Consider the following 18107-nt stretch of genomic DNA (forward strand, 5'->3'; position numbering starts at 1 on the left):
TCCACTACTGTAGACTGCAGAGCCTCAGCAAATTCCAAGGGTCGTGCTTCCTGAAAGCATCCTCTTTCTGCATTAGCTAATTAGATTTGTGGTGAGCTATTTCTGTTCAATTAGTTATTTCTGTTCAATTAGTCTCGAAGTCAGTTTGTTTCACAGTTTCCATTGAACTATACTGTTATTTAAAAATAACTTAGTTTTTATGTTCTCCCTGTGAGAACAGAGGAACGCATTCACCTATTTGTGGGAAATGGCATTAAGGCAAGTACAAATTCTTATAATTAAGATGTGTAGCTAAATACTTCTTGAGATGCAGGTGCTCAGTGTATCACTTGCTTTCTGTAAGGGAAATTGCAAATATCCAGGACCTCACTTAAATTCAGACTTGCTTACTTGTTAGAAATTTAAGCAGCTGTGTCTTATACTAGAGTCTGCATGAAACTACAAGAACTGAGATAGTATAAAACTCCAAATTTGACTCCTGTTCTTGTACCCTTTGTTTTTCATGACAGAACTGAAAGTTAATCAGAATGCAGAGCACCTCTATGTGCTCTGTGTTGATGGACTTTTAATTATAGTACCTACAGGGATACCTTTTTTTCCTGTTTTTCTTTGAAGTAAAATATTTCTTCTGTAGTAGTAGGACACTTCTATTTAGTTAACTTTGCTTCTGTCCCTGCTGACTTTCAGGTCCCTAGCCTGGTGGTCCTGGTCACACAGTATGATGACTAGAGTGTGTTATTTGGGTGTTGGTTTTTTTTAATGTGGCTTTAGGAAAAAGTAACACAACCTACAACGCAGCCTTGTAGCTGACTACTTAATAGCAGCATCCCTGGTTTCCAGCCCTACTAGTCTTTCCTTCCTTTTGAAGTAATTTGACAGGGTGGCTCAGTATATTTCCTTGTTATTCCCCCAGTATGGCTGGAGAAGTTCCTAATCTTATTTCTGCTTTCAGGATTTGGAAAGTTTTCCATTAGTTAAATTGTGACATGAGTGATACCTGCTTCTCCCTTAAGAGCTTGGATTGCCCATCCAAAGCGTAAGGACTTTTAAAGAGAGTTTCTGTGAGAGAAATGAACTTGGAAATCAGTAGCCAGCCAGGTCACAGTTCAGTGGTAGCAGTGCTGCACCATGGGACTTCAGGAGTTTTTCCTTTGTTACGATTTGTTTGAGTTCCTTTCCCAAAGTCTCCTGTTCCATGTTGGGCTAGCTGAAGAGCCCAGGTGTGCATTTCCTGGGGAGAGGCACAGAATGAATGCCTGCAGAGGTATGTTTTCTTCTGATAAAACAACAAAATGCGGATTTTGGTCACTGAGAGTCAGGAAGACTTGTCTGCTCCGTCCAAAGGAGGTACAAGGGGAAAAAAGAAGAAAGTCTGAATTCGGCAAGAGCTTTAAACAGGGGAGAGTCAGGAGGTGAAATAAGATGGAGGTGGTGAAAACTTACTTTACTGCTGATTTTTACTTAATTGATACTATGAATCATTAAACTGGCCAGTAGATGTCTATTTTAGTTAAATACAGCAAACTGCGTGACAGTATTTAAAAAAAAAAAATTTAAAAAAATATCACCTGGCTGTGAAAAATCCTCTGGCAAGAGAACTGCCTCTTCCTCATATCATACAGCTTGTCAGGTAACTTCTGGTGTCTTACAAAGCACGTAGTTGATCTATAATGATTGCTCTTCTGTCTGTTGAGAGGCCTAGATACAGAGACCATTTCCAAATATCTAATGGAAAAAGTTTCTCAGCCCTCTAAAATGGAGAGTGAACGTTGTCCGCTGTAGGAGAGTGGAATTGTCACTTCTTGTACACTGGAAGGTCAAAGGCTGAAAGCAAAGTTAACTGCTTCTGCGATTGAAGAGGTGATTGTTTTTACAAGGAAATAAACCAATGTATTTCCTTCTCGTCTGATTTAATATTTTGCAGCCATTCCTCTTTTTACTGCATTGAGAATTGTTTAATGGCTCATTTAAGATAATTAGTTTTAAATGGGAAATGGGAAGAGGTTAATTAGGTGGACTAAAGTTTTCACATTGGCACTTTGAATTAAGGCAAATGAACATGACTTTTGGTGTAATGTAATGTTCTAATCACTTATGATAACATCAGTTATGAACGTAAAAGCTGAAGGTTTCAATTTTGTCTTTTAATTTTTTTTCAGGCGAGTTGGTTCATTCAATGAATAACTTGCATTGTTAAAACTGTACTTAGAGGGGAAACATATGGTTTTCCTGCCTGAAGACTGTACAAGTATTAGATTGTGTTTTTAAAACCAAAATAAATTGAGAAGTTTGACTGAATGTCAACAAGTGATTATAATCTTAATTGAAACTGGTCTGCAGTACTTGCATTTAATGGTGGACTTCATAATGTGGTCTAAAAAATTAGATGGTAATGAAGGTATTAAGTGTAATGAGTACCTTTGTGGATTTCTACTTCCTTTCTGGAACGGGGTTCCTGGGGAGAAATGCTCTTGTAATTGGTGATATTTTATGGTCTCATATGTAACCAGGTGGAGACACTTTTGGTGTGATTAAAAAAAATTATTTCTCTCATCTTGCTTGCCTGTCCCAAATCCATCCATGCAGTTTCAAACTCTTATTACCTCGTTTAAAAGGCAGTGGTGTGGATGCAGGCTTATAATTGAGGGCTGTATAGTACTTTCCCACCACAGCTTTGCAAAGAATTTTGCTGCTCCCCTCCTTTACCCAACTCGGCAGCATTGTGTGCTCTAAAGAGCAGAATCTGGCTGCTTTTACTTTTGCCTGAGCGTAAGGGGGAATCTTAAACTAGTATTAATAATTTTGAAATGTGTCTTAAATTTATTTGAGTGGGTTAATTTAAAAAGCATAGCTTCTTTGCTGGGTGCTGCACAGCTGCCCTCCTGAAATGTCTTCCCCTTCTGGTCACTAAAAGTCACTAAACTGAAGTTTCACAGCCTGTTGAAAAAAATGACCAGAGCAGGTGCTGCTAGTGGCAGAGGCAGCAGGGATTTCCGTCCTGCAGAGAAGGGACAGTGTGGTGGCAGACTCTTGCTGAGGTGCAACTGTTAGGGTTCAGCTTTTTGCAATGGGATGTTGGGCAAGGAAGAACATCCAGGCATTTCTCTGGACAAATGTCTATCTACCTGTTTTGCTGTCCCATTTGCTCCCTTTACCTGTTGTCTCTTAACTGCTTTTCACCCCAAACAAGAACTGTGTTATATAAAGATTAAAAACAACAACTACAACCAAAAAAGGCAGCACTGTCTCTCTAAGACAGTGAGAATAAATGTATGTTAGAATAAAAGAAGTAAGTGTGATCTGAGAAGAGAAATAACATCAGGCTGCTTAACACAGACTATGTTGAGGAGGTTGTGTCAGATGCCATCTGTTTAAAAAAGAACAAACTATGCAGGCAGGTTTGACCTTCAAGATTCTCTAGTAGTAATTTAACCTTTTTCTTCAGGGTATAATGTGAGGCTTGTGTGTCCTTTATAAGGGTTGTAAAGCTTGATTAACTTAGACTTAGGGAAGCCTAGCCTGTAGTATGCAGATCTGCTTTGTCAGAATAAATTGACAGTAGGCTTTAGATCTAGCAAACTTCCTTAGTTTCTTCAGTGTGGGCAGGGAAGATGAGGTGAGTGGCATGATCTGGTATGGCAGTCTGCTTCCTTCCGCCTTCAGTTCTTGAGGCCCCTTGTGGATATAAAACTTCAAGTAACAGGGTGCCTGTATCTCCTTTGTGGAGTAGTAGTGCTTTGTTCTGCTGTAGGACTAGGCTTCTCTATAAAGCTGTGGTCCTTCCCTGCTGAAGTGCTACGTTCGTAGATGACCTTTCAAAATTTTGGTTCCTATTTAATTTTCTGCTTGATATTTGTGTGTGTGGACTGAGATGTTACTACTCTGATGATTGTTTTTTAAATAACTGATGTGTTCTTGTTAATTCCGACAAATACAAAGCTGATATAGCAGGCATGTTGAGAAATCTTTTGCACAGTTAAGGCTCCACATGGTCTTTGCTGCTTCTAGTTTATAATTAATTCTGCAAAACAGTCATGAAGCATTAAGAGCATAATTTACACTGGAATGTTCTTTTGTCAGAAGGTTGTGATCTCTTACAATGACAGCTTACTGATGGTGTGTTGACCTGAACCCTTACAAATGATAAATGGACTGCTACACTATTAAAATATGTGATGATCCTATTGGTGTATTTGCCTTCCTTCAATATTTGTAGGATAGGAATGTCAAATGTAAGTTCTCTTCTAACCTGTAATCTGTACTACGGAAGTAGAGTATATTTAGTTCCCCAAACAGACTTGAATCTGTGAAGTCACTTTTAAATTTATAAAGACATGCTTCTTGATTTCATTTCTTTTTCTCCTGTTAGTTTGTAGCAGAGCGCTACTCTTTAGTTCTTTTCTCACACCTGTGGTGGTAAAACTGTTGAAACTTACTAAATGATAATGTGACTCCCTTGATTGCAGGAATTGGGAGTTCTAAGAAAAATACAGATCAACTTTTACATGATAAAGCCGACTAGGCAAAAATGGGTGTGTGCAGGAATGGCAGGCGAGAGCAGGATGAGTTAAGGCAGATCAACTGTGGAAGACAAGCTACCTAACTTTATACTACTAATGTATATTACTGTAATTGTATTTGGTATGAGTGTGCTATATTGAGGCCACTTACAAATGCATACTACCAAAATTTGGGATAGTTCTTTTCTAACATCTTGTGAAGTTGTATTTCTACTGAAGTGCACTTGAAAGTGGAGTAGGAATGTCTGGATCAGAAACTTCCTTGAAAGATAAACTCCTTTTCATCCTTCTCTGTGCTGACCTCATTGTTGTTATAGGTTATTGAGAAAGTGATAAATACACAATCAGACTTGCATTTCATTGGGAATTGATTGGGTTAGAGGCAGAAGACACACTTAAGTACACACTGTGTTGAAATGAAACAGCCAAATGAACTTTTCTAAATAATTCATATTCAGGAGGTTGAAAACTTTATATTTGAAGTTGCCCATGGCAGTGTAAGCGCATAGAATAAGTTAAGTGGAGATGAAAAATAATTGTGGCTAGCAGTACTTTTCCTTAGGGGCTCATATTGACAAGAAAAGTAAGAATGATATTTAGAAAATGAAGTGAACTGTTCTTGCAGTTTACCTTTGGTGATAACTTCTTAAGCCTCTGTAACTCTGAAATGTGTTGGGCTGCCATAAACTGTCAGTAGTGTGTGCACACCTAGCCTGCCTCTAGTTATGAGGTGATGCATTCAGTCTTAAACTTCAGTTAAATTTTTAAAAAAAAATATGAATAATGAAACTCTCCTGTTACAGAAAAATCAAAACTGGAAAGAAGAGCTAGTTAAACACAACTCATGTGCCAATCCCAGTGTTGGATTTGCTGTGTCCAGGAAGTGGTTATGCATAGGAGTGATGGAGACATTTAATAGCAATGGACCAAATGTATCCTGCAGTGTTTTTTTCCTTGCTCTCTTTCTTGTCTGTTAGAACATCCATTATATTACGGAGAACTCCTTGTTCCAGATCTGAGACCTGAATCTGTAATCTTCCTGCCTTTAGAGTAAGTGTGGCTGCAGCGTTCTTCACTCTGTGCAATGTGTCTGCCTAGCTCTAGGTGAGTCTCTGGTGCCTTCCTGCTGGCACAGCAGCATCTATATCTGCAGCACAGATGGGTCCTCCTGGGATGTGACTGAATTCTCAGTGCAGCTCTGGCCTGTGTTTTTCTCATCTCCCTGTTCATGTTTGCTTGTGCAGTATGTTCTCAGACAGGGTCCACATAATCTATAATGTATTGATGGTGGCAGTCTTGCTTAAGGGTTGATAATAACCCATGCAGAAGTAGTACTCTTGAAACCTGTGGTGTAGGTCAGTGCAACTGGTTGATAGCTGCTGAAGCTGGAGATTAAAAGAATCCCTAATTCTGAAGTACTTTTTGTGTGAGTGTCTTGAATGGCCAGATTGTTTACCAAACCCTGCTGGGAGTTTCTCTTCTAGGAAAGTGAGGTTTGTGCCTTCAGCTGTCAACTAAACAACTTATCTTCTGGGGGCATAGTAGCTTAATTCTTTATCTATTTAAATTTACCTCCAACTCAGCAATAGTACAATCACTAGATACCTGCTTTTAGCTGAAGTGTTCTTGAAATGTTTAAATTGTGCAAAGTTTGTGTAGAGAGGAATGCTGCATAGCCTGTCAAACTGAGCTTACCCTCTTCAAAACTCTGTGGTTGCAGTTGCAACTTCGTTGAATTGAAATACTCTAACAGGGAAGAATTCTGTGGGATGTTGGCAGTGCAATTCGGTGGCTGTCAGCAGTGTGCTCACCTTGTTTTATTAAGTCAGTCTCAAACAGTTTTAATCTGCAGCAGTTTGTGGTGAATGCTTATGAATACGTCCTTTTTTTGTTCTTCCTTGTGAATTTTTTTTTTCCTACAAATTCAGTCACCTGGCATAAATGTCCTTTCCACAAGGCAAGGATAGATACAGAGAAAATGTTCTGCCTTACTCATTTAAAGTTCCTTTTGCATAATTCTGTATTACATTACTTCAACCTCAAGATGAAACCATGCTCTTTTATTTATTTATTTATTTAAACGAGGCTGTAGGAAGGCTGCTCCTCTCTAATGAGAGTTCAGAAATGGATGACAAAAGCTTCTTGTATTTTGTTTAAATGCATCAAATAATTTGGGCTGCTCTGGAGCAGGATTGGGTTATTTTTTTTTTAGTAAGGTCATTAGAAATCCAACCTTGTAGGTTAAGAATAGCTTAAAAAAATCAATAATTTATGTGCTATTTAGATGTTTTTAAACCTTTACTCCAGAAAGCTCTTGTGAGTTCAAGAACTGTATAGCCTGAATTCTGCTGGAAGAAATAATGTAGTCCCCTGTTCTGCTGAGTACCATATGAGTAAGTACTTGTAGTTCATACCTTACTATGCCCATTTCTGGGCTCCCCGGTACAAGAAGGATGTGGACATACTGAATCAAGTCCAGTGAAGGGCCATGAAGATGATTACAGGCTTGGAGTGTCTGATGTGCAAACAGAGGCTGAGGAATGGGGTTGTGCAGCCTCTGAAAGAGTCAGCGCAGGGTATCTTAGCAATGTGTATCAATACCTGGTGGGGGAGGTAAAGAAGATGCAGTCAGGCTCTTTCTGTGATGCACAGAAGAGGACAAGAGGCAGCAGCTCTGGGTGTGGCTCTGAGCAACCTGCTTTGAGCAAGGGAGTTGGACTACAGATGTGCAGAGGTCCCTTCCAACCTCAACTAATCTGTGATAATCTCATAACATAGTTAATACTGTTTCATGTAGGTTTATGCTAGTGCTTTGTGTGCTAATTAGTCACTTAATATAAGAACTAAGGTAGACATAGACATCGCTGGTTTCTGTTAAGTGCCTCATATGAATTCTCTCTCTGTGTTTATTCTGGCATATGCTAACTACCAAGAAGTGTTAGTGACCTGATGCTTATTTTATGATATTGCACAGTATTTCTGTTGCTTTAAATGTCTTGTGTGAAGGATGACTTTTTTCAAGTTTTTATGTTACTTTTCAATCCTATAATATTCCATGATTTCTCTTTTTATAGTAACATAAAATCCTTTAAGCCCTTGCTAGGTGATGTTGGCTTTAAGTTTTCAACAAATTTTTCAGTTGCATCAATTTTGTACCTGCTTACCCTATCTTTAGCTAGTTTGTTAAACTACATATCCTTAGTCCTTAAATATAAAAAGATATCACTTTGAACAAAAAAAATTGAAGTGCTTTGAAACTTGCTACATTTTTCTAAAAATATCCTTTAAAATTTCTTAATATTTTTCAAGTTATATTTTTAACTATTCTAGCTGTTGCAGGCAAGACAATTTTTATCCTCTGAAGTGAAGACTCTCCCATTGAATAGTAAATTCCTTCTTGTAATATTCTGTATCCTTCAGCTGCTCATGAAATTGTGCTGGCTTGCAGCCCAACATTGTTCCAAGCGAAATATGTCTAATTCTGTAGCGATGTGAACTAAGTCACTTGTGTGACTATTGACTTGACTGTGACCTACCTGTTTGTTTGTGGTGTGATGAAAATGTGTTGACTTTTCCTGTGTTCCTAAAAAATTTGAGTACAGTCAGGCAGAAATTATAAATATTTTTAAATGAAATGTGTAGACATGGAATTAATTAAGGTTACTTTAGATTATGGGCAAGTTATGCAGTAACTTTAGGGCCTTTGCTATAATTGTACTGATGGTATGAGGGAGAAGGCAATAGCTTACTAATGCTCAAATTTGCTGTTTTATTTTTCAGAGCTGTTGAGTCCCAGAGTGAGGGACAGTGTGCCCCAGTGGACTCCCTATGGCGACGTTACAGTGAATTTGAGTTGTTGAGGAATTATTTGTCAGTTACCTATCCACATATTGTTGTTCCACCTTTGCCAGAAAAAAGGGTAAGGAAGCTGAGGCTGTGGCTTGCTTTGTATTGTTTGTTATTTGTTTACTATTAACATTCTTCTGTTTAAATAGGCTGACTTTGTTTGGCATAAGCTATCAGCAGATAATATGGATCCAGATTTTGTGGAAAGAAGAAGAATCGGTTTGGAAAACTTCTTGTTACGTGTGGCTTCACATCCTGTTCTTTGCCAAGACAAAATCTTTTATTCATTTTTAACGCAGGTATAGTAAAGTGATGTCCTTTCTAAATACATTCTTTAGTGATTATTTAAGATAATGTTCTTTTGCTCTTCTTCCCTCCCACTGACCCATAGCTTGTTCTGTGTCTAGAAGAAGGATAGACAACGTGAATAAACTTGAGGTGGAAAAGGCTTGTCCATCTAAAATCTTAACAGCTCACTGCAGTTGTACAATTGGCCTTCTAATGTACCTTATGACTTTTTTCCAGTCTAGTTTTAAGGCTCCTAAGAGAGAATTTCTACCTCTTTGGAACAGCATGTTGGGAAAGTTTCCCTAGGACTAAAGCTGAAATAGTTAGCATGCTATACTGCTGGCTGCAGAGACAGTACTGGCTTCCAATTCACTTTTTGGATATCCATTTCTTTAGCTTTGCGGTTTGAATCATGATCCATTCATATGTGTCATGGTCCAAAACCAGTACAATATATTACCGCAGAAGTTGTGATCCAATTGTCAGCTAAAGCTTTGCATTCTGCAGTTTTCAACTTCAGGAGATGTTGGATGTGGGTTTTTTTTCTGTGCTTTGATGAGAGATTCCCAAACAGCAGACTGAGCAGATATATTTACTGCAGCACAGTATAGTATGTAGAGGAACCAGTGTATGGAAACTGAAAACAGTGGACAACCAACCTCTACACATAAACGAGGTGATTGCATGTGTGCTGTACACAGTTGTCACCTGTATGTTCTCTGTTTGCTCTTTGCCTCAAGCTGCAAAGGTCCTTGGAGCTGCTGATAATCTAATAGCTAATAGGTGATAACTACCCTTCTTTCTAAAGAGCTGAGCTACTTCTTTAGACAGAGCTGTGCGGCTCCAGCCCCCAGTTGATAGAATGAGGTAATTGAGTAGTGAAGAGGAGAGAGTTTTTGGGGGGAGGTTAGTGTGTAAGCACAACATAATGACATGTTATTCTTAACCCACATTCTTGAAAAGACATGGGGAAGGTAGCTGAGGCAGCCCCAGGCTTACTGGAAAAGCTCTTCTGATACAGGGACTTGCAAAAGTTGTGGCACTCTTAAATCACTCTGACTGAACATTCTTTTCTGGTATTTTTAGGAGGGTGGATGGAAGGAAATGGTGAATGAGACTGGATTTCAGCTAAAGGTAATTACTGTAATTGTTTGTCTCATGACTGCTGTGACACAGAAATACTCCAGGAAACTTGTTTTAGGCTATTTATGAAAGACTTTTTGCTGTTAGAATGAGTTAAAGGCATTGCTTTATGTATACTTGTAACTACAAAAACCAGTGGTGTTCTTAGCCTATAATAGGTGAGACTTCAGTTGTTAAGTTCTCTAGCAGGCTTGTTAATGTGTGCCTGTGTTTGATGCTTAACCTTGTAATTCTGGTAGTAATGTGGAATTATGATCCTTATAAGCTTTAAAACTAATGAACTTGAGCCCATAGCAATACTTACGTATGATGTTAGTTTAGCATCGTTTTAAAGATGGGTGTCAGATTTAGCCTGGTAAGAGGTGCAAGGTGTCAAAAAAAGAAAAGGCAAGCAAAGGGGTCTGAACTGTAGGACTTCTCTACAAGGATAAGTTGCTGAAAGGGACTAAGGCAGATGGATTTGGTGGCCCCTAACTGTTTAACAATGTGTCTTGAAGTAGCACTATCCCCATTGAGAACAGTGAGTTTATGGCTGGGTAAACTGGTGGAAGACTTGCAGGAATAAATGATCAAAGGTCATGGGTCTGTGCAGGACAAGAATCTGTGAGAAGCTGATAGATTGCTGGGCTATGCCTGGAAAAGTTACTATATGGAGACAAATACTGAGCTTTTGTTTCATTGTAACATGAGCAACTCTCATGAAATCACAACTGAAAACTAGGTGGATTATGAAGAATTACTCTGAATAGCGAGAGCTAAAGAAAATCACTGGTTCTCTTATCCTCAATGCCCAAGGGGCTTTAATACTGACACTTAATGTTGATAACTTAAGTTGACAATAATTCTCTTCCATCATGGTAGGGCTTGCATATTGCTTGTATTCATAATGCAAAAAATGTAAAACTCTCAAGCTGTGTTTTCCTAGTCAACGCATCTTTATTTCAGCCTACGCTCATAGGAGTTCAGAAAGTTTGTACTGGCAGGGTATGTTCAGGAGTGCACACAGTGGTGTGTGTATGGACGAAAACTCATAGCAGAATGCTGAGAATATTTGCCTAGCTGAAACCATATTGTAGATTAAATGAGAGATGAGCGATTCCTGTTTTCCTTCTAGATTTGATTGTATGTATAGTTTCCCTTTTACAGTCCCTGTTTCCTTAGGAAAGAAAAACAACTTTTTGCAAAAGCCTGGGAAAAAGCATCTTTCCTTTATTCAACATCTGAAGTATAAACCCCTCAGGATTGGAGGTTATTTAGCACTACACTGGAGGATAAACCTCTATTCACTACATGTCTTAGATTAGAATCAGACCACTGGTTTATGTGCTGCTGCTGTCTCTGCTGCTGATGCATTAAAGCAGGATGTGTCTTTTGTCTCAAAGGGTTTGAACCAGGCTAACTAAACTTTAAATTAGGCATTAATGCAGTGTAGCATGTTATAGTTGAATGTTGATGTTGGAAACTTTGTTTACTCTGCCAACTTTATCATTAAATTATGCCTTCCTTCCCTCCCACCTCCAGCACTTAATTTTATTCTTTAAGGGATTTGTCACTTGGGATTTTAACCCTTCCTTTAGGAAGGAGAAAATTCCCCTCTCTCTTTAGTTTACTTAAATGATTATAGGATCATAGTAGGAATTAACTATCTGAAAACTCCTTGACTGTACCTCATTTGATGGGGAGTTCATCTCTAAAAAGGCTTGTGTGTATTAGTCTTAAATCAAGTTTAAGACTGGACAGACGTTTATCTAACAGCATAACTGTGTGGTGCAAATGCTCAAAAGTGGTGTGTGGGAGTTACTGTGCTGTTAACAGCAAGAAGGAAATAACCTTACTTAGACGGTTGAGCATTGGCAGGATCTTGGTTCCTGCCTGACAGTGCTTGTGTACTGAACTCTTCCTTCAGAGCACTCCATGTGTCTGTAACAAAAGGCAAAAACTTACCCTGTAACTGTAATGTAGGAAGTGATCCTTTTCAAGTGTAAACCTGTTGAATGTGCATGCTGTCCCAACAAACTTGAATGGCTTTGGTGCCTGCTGTTTGAACAACAATGCAGTATTTTGTGAAATAGCTACTTACAGGGAAGGACTCTGATTTAATGTCAGCGTATCTAGGTGGTGTTTGTACTGTTAGAAAATGTGTGAGGAGTACATGTAGGTGCATCTCAATGATCTAAAATCTAACTGGCTTGTGTAATGACTCATGGGGATAAAGCAATGGAGATCCAAGGCCGTAGAAGCCCATGGAGCACTCTGAATAAACAGAAAGCCTGGGCTGGGAGCTGGAGTTACTGCAGTGTTTTGTGTTCCTTGTGCTATCTTGGGACATGCTTCCCCATGCCGCCTTTGTCTTCCCTTTGCAAGATATTCTTAGAGGAGTGCTGTAGATAGCAGTAACAATGAACCTGTTTTCTTCCAATATCAGTCAGTCTTAGTCTTGCCTGTTTCATTTATTTGCCTTTTGGTTTGTGGATTATGTTTTGTACTGGTCGTTCAGTGATCGGAAGAAGGATAGCTAAAGTTAGCAAGATTTCCATAAGTACCTGTCATCCTAGTTGCAAGAAAGAAACTGCTTTTCCCTCAACTTGGATGCTTTCCTAAGTGTCCTCCAAATATGGAGGTGGCTCCAGGTGAAAGGAACTTGCAGTCATACTCAAATACAGATATTTTCTGCTCAGCCCCGATGCAGTGGGAGGTGGAACAGTCTCAAACTGTGCCTGTCTCATCTGTAGAAGTTATTGAAAGGGCCCTAAAGGAAGGACTCCATTCTTGGTTTGGGAAAACACTGTGTTCCCTTCACTGTCAAATTCAAAATAGCTCTTCAAGCTCCACGTTGACTGTAACAGTGCACAAAATAGTCCTGTGTCATACACCAGCACTAACAAATGCTGCTGAAATAACTTCCTGCTAACAGTCGTTGCACAGCCCGTTAGCTAAAAGAGAACACTGTAGGAAATCTATACACCTCACAAGATGTGTTCATTTATTACTCTTTCACTTAAAAGAGGAATGTTTTGATCAAAAGTAAACTCCAGCCATTTTCCCTGAGTTGGAGTTTTCGTGCAGTATAGGTGAGCCCTGAGTGAGCTGTATGTAAAATGCCATATAGAAATGAAAAGTTGTGGTGATGTGGGACCTCTGTGGATGAGGCTGGGATATCTCATCTGTGTTGGTGTCTTATTAAGAGTAAATACCTGTTGGACAGTTTAATCTTCAATTAAACTAAAAAAACCCTACAAACTCCTTACAGAGATCCCATACGGCTGTTGCAGTCATTGGTAAACCAACATCTCAAAAAGTAAAGTAGCCAACTACCTTTTTAATTAGGTATTGAACTTTCTTCTGTAGAGATTTATATATGTTATGATACAGAAAAGAACACTGTATTAAAAATAGCTCTATTCTGATATACAATTTACGTATTTTCTGTAAAGCAAGTAATAAAATAAAGGAACGCCATATATAAGATTTTGATTTCACTGGGGAACTTTTCCTAGTAATAAAGAGCATATAGAGGTCACTCTACCACTGGTTTTATTTGGTTTGAAAAATACAAAATAGTTTGTCCATATGGTCTTATGTTACCTAATTGCTTCATCTAAAAAGAATGTAGGGCTGTGTATCTTGACTCCATGATTTGTGTAACATTTTAAGAAGGGACTTTTTTTTGGTGGGATTTGAATTGTACCAGCTTAATTTTAGTGGATGCTGTTTACTTCCTAGTTCACAAAAATAGCTTAGTTTCTTGACTTTTTTAATAAAAAAATCTGACATGCAGGGCAGCTGATGTCAACTTGTTCAATGTTTGAAGATTTAAATACGCCAGGAAGGCAGGATTTTTTTCTGATGGTGCTGCCAGAAGGCTGAGATTTTTTTGTCACTGGAATTTAATTGCATTAAATTAACAAAGCTTTTTTTCCCCTTTTTTCAGGCAGATTCCAGATTAAAAGCTCTTAATGCAACATTCAGAGTGAAAAACCCAGACAAGTAAGATTCCACATCCTTCTTCCATCTCTTTCCCTTTTTCAGTTACAACTGTAACTTCAGATGACAGAATATTCTATCTCCTTAGAATAAATTCAGAAAAGAAAAATTATCTTTCTGCACTTCAAATCTTAACAGAAGCCCAGTAAGGAGGTAGTGTGAAAAGGTTTGATAAATCATGTTTTTTAAGAGCAGGAAACATTCAGAAGAATGCCATCACTTCAGGCAAAATGAGTCTTTCATTTTAGCTAGATGAAAAGGAAGGGACAAAAAACCCCCCAAACCAACGGACCCAGAAAAAGAACCTCTTAATATTTGTTTGCAAAGAAGTCTTTCCAAGCGTGAACAGAATACAGATTGATAGTAGGTCTTTCCAAAAATTTGCTAGCGTACAATTCTGGATGCGTGCACCCTGGTGTTGCAGTTCATAGTTCTGTTCAAGCTGCCAATTTTCACAGATGCTTTTAGAAGTCTGGAGGTCAGTTCAGCTCTGTTGCAGTTTAGGAGGCTCTGGGATAGGCACCAGAGCAATCTGCTGGATTAAAAAACTGGTCAGAAGTGTAAGGGTGTGTGTAGTGGGAGGTTCATCACACCCTAGGTGATGTGAGGACGGTAAAATGAGAGCTTCTACTTCTGCAATAGTTAGAAACATTAGTGTGCAGCAATAGAGTCAAGAGATGTTGCTGTTTGCCATCAATAAGCAACAGAGACCCGTATGAAGTACCCTTCTGGGTTCATCTGCTCTCCAATAGTGGCAATAAGAGATGCTATTTAGGGAGAATCCACGTGCCTGACTGCTTTCTGTTGTCTGTTCCCTTCGTACTTCCCTAGCATCTATGGTTATTGTATTAAGGATGTTAGAGGGCACATACCTTTTTAAACCTCTTTGTAGACTTATCTGTGAATTGATCCAGTCCGTCCTTTTTTATTGTGTTTGCTTTTGCAGCCTTCTGTGACAGCAAGGAAGCTTTTACTTACGGTTTAATAGAAAAGGTAATGTTGACGAATGAGGTGGAAAGACAGCGATTCTCTTGATAGTTACAGGTGGAATTGGCCCCTTGTTTGAATGCTTCATCCTCCATCACCTTTGTCTGTGGCTAGTAGGAGTTAGCTTTTCCTGCTTTCACGGGAGGGAGACTTTGCTGGTAGTCTGCCTATAGGTGTAGGTGGGCAAGGCTGGTTAAGGCTGAGATGAGGAATATACTGTTATCTTTCGAGGTAACTTAATGTTTCAGAAAGCAAAGCTGTTGTGAGAAGTGACTTGGTAAAAGGCAGGAAAACAGTTAATATGAGGAAAACATGTGGAAAGGCATGTAACAAAAACAGTCCCTGAGTATCTATCTCTCAGTAGAGACTTCACAGTACTTTAAGAGATATGGCACATGCTTTCAGTTGTATTCTGCCAGCTAGATAGCTTCCAAATTGAACTTTTGGGTACAAGTTGTAAAATAAATAACTGATGAACATAACTTGTACTTTTTTCTAATTCAGGGAGAGCCTTTTAGCATAGCATGTGTGACACTAACAGGAGGAATAGCGCCTTGCTCTGCCTAGCACACTTAGCTTGAGCTGCCAGGAATTTGATGCCTTGCCCCTCTGCATTACCTTTGGTGCTTGTGTTACTGGGTGGTAAAGTGGTTCAGCAAGCTCACCTTGCTGAAACAAAAGATCTGAAAGCCTACACTCCACACAGCAGTCAGGTTTCTGGACCAGGAATGGTTCAGGTGAAGAATAGCTGCAACTCCCAGTCTGGATTGCGTCGTAGTCCTGTTGAGCTGCACCCTTCAGCTTAGAGCAATGTGAGGAGCTTTAAACAGCTGAAATGATGCTGCTTTAGGAGTTCAGCCTCCTCCTGTGGGAAGCAATTAATATCTTTATTGGTGGAATTATATGGTGATAAAAATGTGGTACTCGGAGGTAAATTTGTATCTACTGCAGACCTCTTTAATTTGGCCTCATGGCACCCATCCTCTTGTTCTCTTTCTGTGCTTTATCAAAACAGTAGCTTTCTTCTTGGTGAAAGGTTTCTTTAGAAAACACTAAATCCTTTCCTAAGGCAGAATAAAATAAAATAAAAAAAGTAAGTCTCCTTTTTTTGTCTGGTTAGTTGGACAAGTGGCTTGTTGTTTAGTGAACAGTTCTGTTCTTGTAATATCTTACTTCACAAAACAGAAAAAATGGTATTGCCCTCCCTGATGTAGGAAGGAGTACTGCTGAGTCAAATGCACAAAGTAAATAACTTAGATTGAAATGCTGTCTACTGTAAATGAAATTTTCTTCTTTGCCATTACTGTAAAAGATACTTTTGAGAAGAAACCTGGTGGTGATCCTACAGAAATGTGACCTGATCTGGTCTTCATTTGTGTCTGAAGTTCTACTTAATAGCTCAAATAAATATCTAGACCATGTTGGCCATGGTTGCAGAACCAGTAAAACCAAGTGAAAAGTGCTAGTTTAAAAAAGCCTCAGTTACTGAGTGCCAAAACTATGTCTTGTTTCACACTTCTACTGTTATGATGCGCTGGAAAGTAAACATCCCTTTGTGTGCCTCACCAAACTTAGTTTGGAAATTACTTTATAATTATGTAATATTTTTACATGAGCAATGAGTAGGACTTGAGTAAATACTTAAGAAATAAACCTTTGATCTGCAACACCACCAGTCTCTTAAAAACAGTTTTTCCTGAAAAATTATATTTGTAAAATTTTCAACCTTCACAGAAGATGGGCAAAAAATAGCATCACTTTGGTTTATGCTTTTTTGAGACAATAAAAAGAAGACAGCTTAGTTCTGAAGTAGTAATTTTTTTTATTATTCTTTTATTTTTTAATGTAGGAGGAATTGGCATGGGGAGAAGATGTATTGCTGCTGGAGTCCAGGATACTGAAGGTCCTCTTTGGTTCCTGACTCTTGCCTTCAGGCAATATGGCATTCTTAAAAGCTTTCTTGCCACAAAACAGGATAAATAAAACTTTTCATTATAAATTTCTGGAGTGGAAAGAGGAGTCTTCCTGAGCTGAAGGCATGCTTTTTAATCTTTTGTTTTCAGTTCAATTATTTCAAATATCTTCACTGTACGTGTCTGCAGCTGTCTGACATGCAGCCCTGGTGCATATTTTATAAAGTGTAAACTGAAGAGATTGCTCTCTAAACCCCACTGTGCAGATCAATGACTATATTTATTTTTCCCATACAGTTTCTCTGCTGGCTTTTAAATCTTTTTATGTACTTTAACCCTGTGTGTGTCATAATCTTATAAAAGATGATCCTTGGAGATCAAAAATATTAGAAATAGTAATAAAGCTTCTACTTCCTGAATTTAAGGAGGAGAATATTTTAGCGGAAGACTTCCTGGCAGGGGAAGAAGAGGTGTTAAATGAAAAACCCTGGAATTTTGTACTTGATCACCCAAACCAAGTGACCTGACTCATTTCAATAAGACCTCTTGGGTACAAACTGTTCTGAAATACAAAGCCTAACTGTGTGCCTGTGGTGGGAGGAGGGGTGAAGTTGTTTCTTTTTTATGCTTGAACATCAACCTGGAAGGCTAATCTTAGTCTCCCATTCCTGAATTCTAGTTGTGTTCTTCCATGTTACTTATTTATTTTCAGATCATTGTTTAGTAATTTAGGTAAAGCTGTTCCTGGCTTCCCATCTGGATGAAGTATGTTCTTGTGTACCAAAGTAGGTCATGAGTTAGACTTGTGTTTAGTAGTGAGGGTCTACGTATACAGAAGTGGCTGTTGCTCTGGCTTAATTGGTTACCTGTCACTAGCAAAGCTGTGGCAGCTGCCTCTGCTTCGTGATTAGCATGAGCTAAATGTATCAACTCGGACTACCACCAGGGCTTAACTGGGCTGATGGATAAACTGCCTCTTTCCTTCAGTAGGGGCAAGCCAGCAGTGTGCACGTGGTCACTTGTGATGGGTTACCTGACTGGTACCTTGCTAAGCTGTAGTGACTTGATGGCTTTTAGCCGTGTGAGACTCCTGTGCAGGTACAGGTCTCAATAGGGTTTCGTACATAACTGGTAATGGTTATCGTACAGCTTAGCCTTAGAGGCGTTGTGATAATTGTGAATGCTTCCTTGAACTTCTGAAGAGCTATGCTTAAAACTGGCTAGATGGTAGCTTGAAAGCAAAGTATCTTTGGCAGGTCGGATATGTGAACACATTTGTATTAAGAAGTACGTATACTTCAGCAGATTTTGGCTTTGTACATATTTGAAGCTTTCGTATTCACTTATGCTTGCCTTTTATAAATCCCATTTTTTAAAAAAAACCAACACAGTGATGTAGTAATTTCAGTTAACTACTTATATTTCA

The 18107-nt window shown here is 38.8% G+C and overlaps 1 protein-coding gene across 1 annotated transcript in view; it reads left to right on the top strand.

The window, feature by feature from the left end:
* The window catches only part of SNX4 (sorting nexin 4), a 35584-nt gene that overhangs the window by 3548 nt on the left and 13929 nt on the right, over positions 1-18107 (top strand). The window contains 4 exon segments of the mRNA XM_069780913.1: positions 8301-8439; positions 8516-8665; positions 9741-9788; positions 13729-13784. Of these exon segments, the coding sequence (XP_069637014.1) occupies positions 8301-8439; positions 8516-8665; positions 9741-9788; positions 13729-13784 (393 nt within the window).

This window comes from Haliaeetus albicilla, chromosome 4, assembly GCF_947461875.1.
Source record: "Haliaeetus albicilla chromosome 4, bHalAlb1.1, whole genome shotgun sequence".
Lineage (NCBI taxonomy): Eukaryota > Metazoa > Chordata > Aves > Accipitriformes > Accipitridae > Haliaeetus > Haliaeetus albicilla.